Below are 2,235 nucleotides of genomic sequence, written 5' to 3'. Positions count from 1 at the left end.
CACTGAACAAGACTTAGGAATACAGTATAAAGCCCTGAAACCTGAAGTGGATAAACTCAACATTATGGCAGCTAAAAGGCAACAGGTATAGTCATGATTTAGGGATATATTAAAACTATATTATTACTAGTTTGAAAAATTTATTTTACCTAAGTTTTACAGTACCTCTGTCTGTCAATATAGTGCCATTAAAACATTTTACTATTTTAAAAATTAAGTTGTATTCACGTTATGCTTTTATTTTCAGTCTCTTAAAAATTTTGTTTTAAGTAGCTTGGCAATTTGTGATAGTGTAGGAGAGGTAATAGTTATGTGCATTTGAGGATTAACTTGAGTTGATAATGGAATTTATCTCAGGTTTTTAAAAACCTTAAACCAGTTCAAACATACTGGAATGACTTCTATATCAGAAAGTATTTTTCCTCTCTCCCCATATTTTTTCACTATTTATGTATATTTTAGATCTGAGGAGGTGGAGGACCAACTAGTTAGTTATGCATAGATTTTCGAATGGGGCGGGGGTGGGGGGATGTTCACACCGGCATTATTCAAGGCTCAACTGTATTTCTTATTAATTGCTATTAATAGTTTTCATAGTCTTAGAAATTTGTGTTATGTGGCATGTGGATCAATGCTCTTATTTTCAAGCTTTGCTAAATCTTTGGGGGTTTTTTGCTGTTAGAATGCTTTGAAGTCTTCCTGTGCCCTTCCTGTTAGATGCTGTGTGTTAGGTGTGTGTTCTGTAGGGGAGATGCATATGTCACTGTTCAGCCTCCTACAACTTCCAAAGTCCTGATCAAGCTTTTAATTCCTATTTTTAAAGAAGCCCAGAAAAATATCAATTAATATTATTGTTAGCCAATACCTAACCCAGTTAGGATAGTTTACATTGCAGTTCACAGAAAAGCCAGCTCCAAAACTACTTAACAATGGAGGATTTATTTTCTCACTTATTAGAAATCGCAAGTTATATTTCTGACTTCAGGATTGTTAAACTTAAAGGCTTTGCAGTATCAGCAAGGATCCAGGTTCTTGACATTTTCCAGCACTGCCATCTTCATTGCCGGGCACTGGATGGCTGCTGAAGCTTTAGGCATGACATTTATGCACATCAGTATGGCCTGTGAGAAAAAGAAAAATTGTTCCTTATGTCTATAAGCAAATAATCTAGAAGCCCCTAACACATTTGCCCTAAATCTGAATTGTGTAACATAGCCATTCCTCACTAAGCATTGGTAAGAGGAAAGCAGATACTATGTCTGACTCAGAGTAATGAAGATCTACCTTATGGTCCAGGAAGGGGGTAGCTTTCTTGGGGACAGAACACCCAACAAGAGCTCTGACAAACATGAGAAAAATGGGGTCAATACTCTAAATGTCCCGTTTTTGACAGCCTTAGTTTTGAAGACTTCTTAATAACTTCCATTTGGTCATATTTACATTAGTATAAAACTAATGGATTAAATTAATAATATATGTAATATAGTGCCAGGCAGTGGGCAATTGGTGAATAGTAGTTTTTGTTCATATTTCAAGCTAGAAGATGTGATCAGATTGAATCTGCAACACATGTGAGATCCTGTGTTTTTTTTTGTGTGTGTGTGTTTTTTTTACATATGATAATATAGTGAGATTTGGTATACTGTCTGAGTAATATAGTTAGTGTATGATCAATGTACTTTTAGCATTTGTCCTAGTCTTGGCTTATGTCTCTATCACATAAATTTCAAGTAATTTTTTCCTTTTGCTGGGGCTGATTAATCCTTAGAACAGAGGTTCTCAACCTGTGGGTCACGACCCCTTTGGCGGTTGAACGACCCTTTTACAGGGGTCGCCTAAGACCATCCTGCGTATCAGATATTTACATTACAATACATAACAGTAGCAACATTACAGTTATGAAGTAGCAACGAAAATAATTTTATGGTTGGGTCACAACATGAAGGACTGTATTTAAAGGGTCAGAAGGTTGAGAACCACTGCTTTAGAAGAACTTGTTATATATAACTAGAGGCCTGGTGCACAAAAATTTGCACAGGGGGTTTGTCCATCAGCCCAGCATGCACCCTCTCCAATCTGGGACCACTCGAGGGATGTCCGACTGCCCATTTGACTAAACAGGCAGTTGAACATCCCTCTCACAATCCAGGACTGCTGGCTCCGAACTGCTCACCTGCCTGCTTACCTGATTGCCCCTAACCACTTCTGCCTGCCAGCCTGATCACCCCCTAACCA

The 2,235-nt window shown here is 37.7% G+C and overlaps 1 protein-coding gene across 1 annotated transcript in view; it reads left to right on the top strand.

Moving 5' to 3' along the window:
* Positions 1 to 2,235, top strand: part of CTNNA1 (catenin alpha 1) — a 140,533-nt gene that overhangs the window by 21,719 nt on the left and 116,579 nt on the right. Inside the window, exon 5 of the mRNA XM_015569636.1 lies at positions 1 to 85. This exon is cut by the window's left edge and continues 5 nt beyond it. Within this exon, the coding sequence (XP_015425122.1) occupies positions 1 to 85 (85 nt within the window). The remainder of the gene's footprint in view (positions 86 to 2,235) is intronic.

Source organism: Myotis davidii, unplaced genomic scaffold, assembly GCF_000327345.1.
Source record: "Myotis davidii unplaced genomic scaffold, ASM32734v1 scaffold545, whole genome shotgun sequence".
In the NCBI taxonomy this organism is placed as follows: domain Eukaryota; kingdom Metazoa; phylum Chordata; class Mammalia; order Chiroptera; family Vespertilionidae; genus Myotis; species Myotis davidii.
This window is presented reverse-complemented; position numbering and strand designations above follow the sequence as displayed.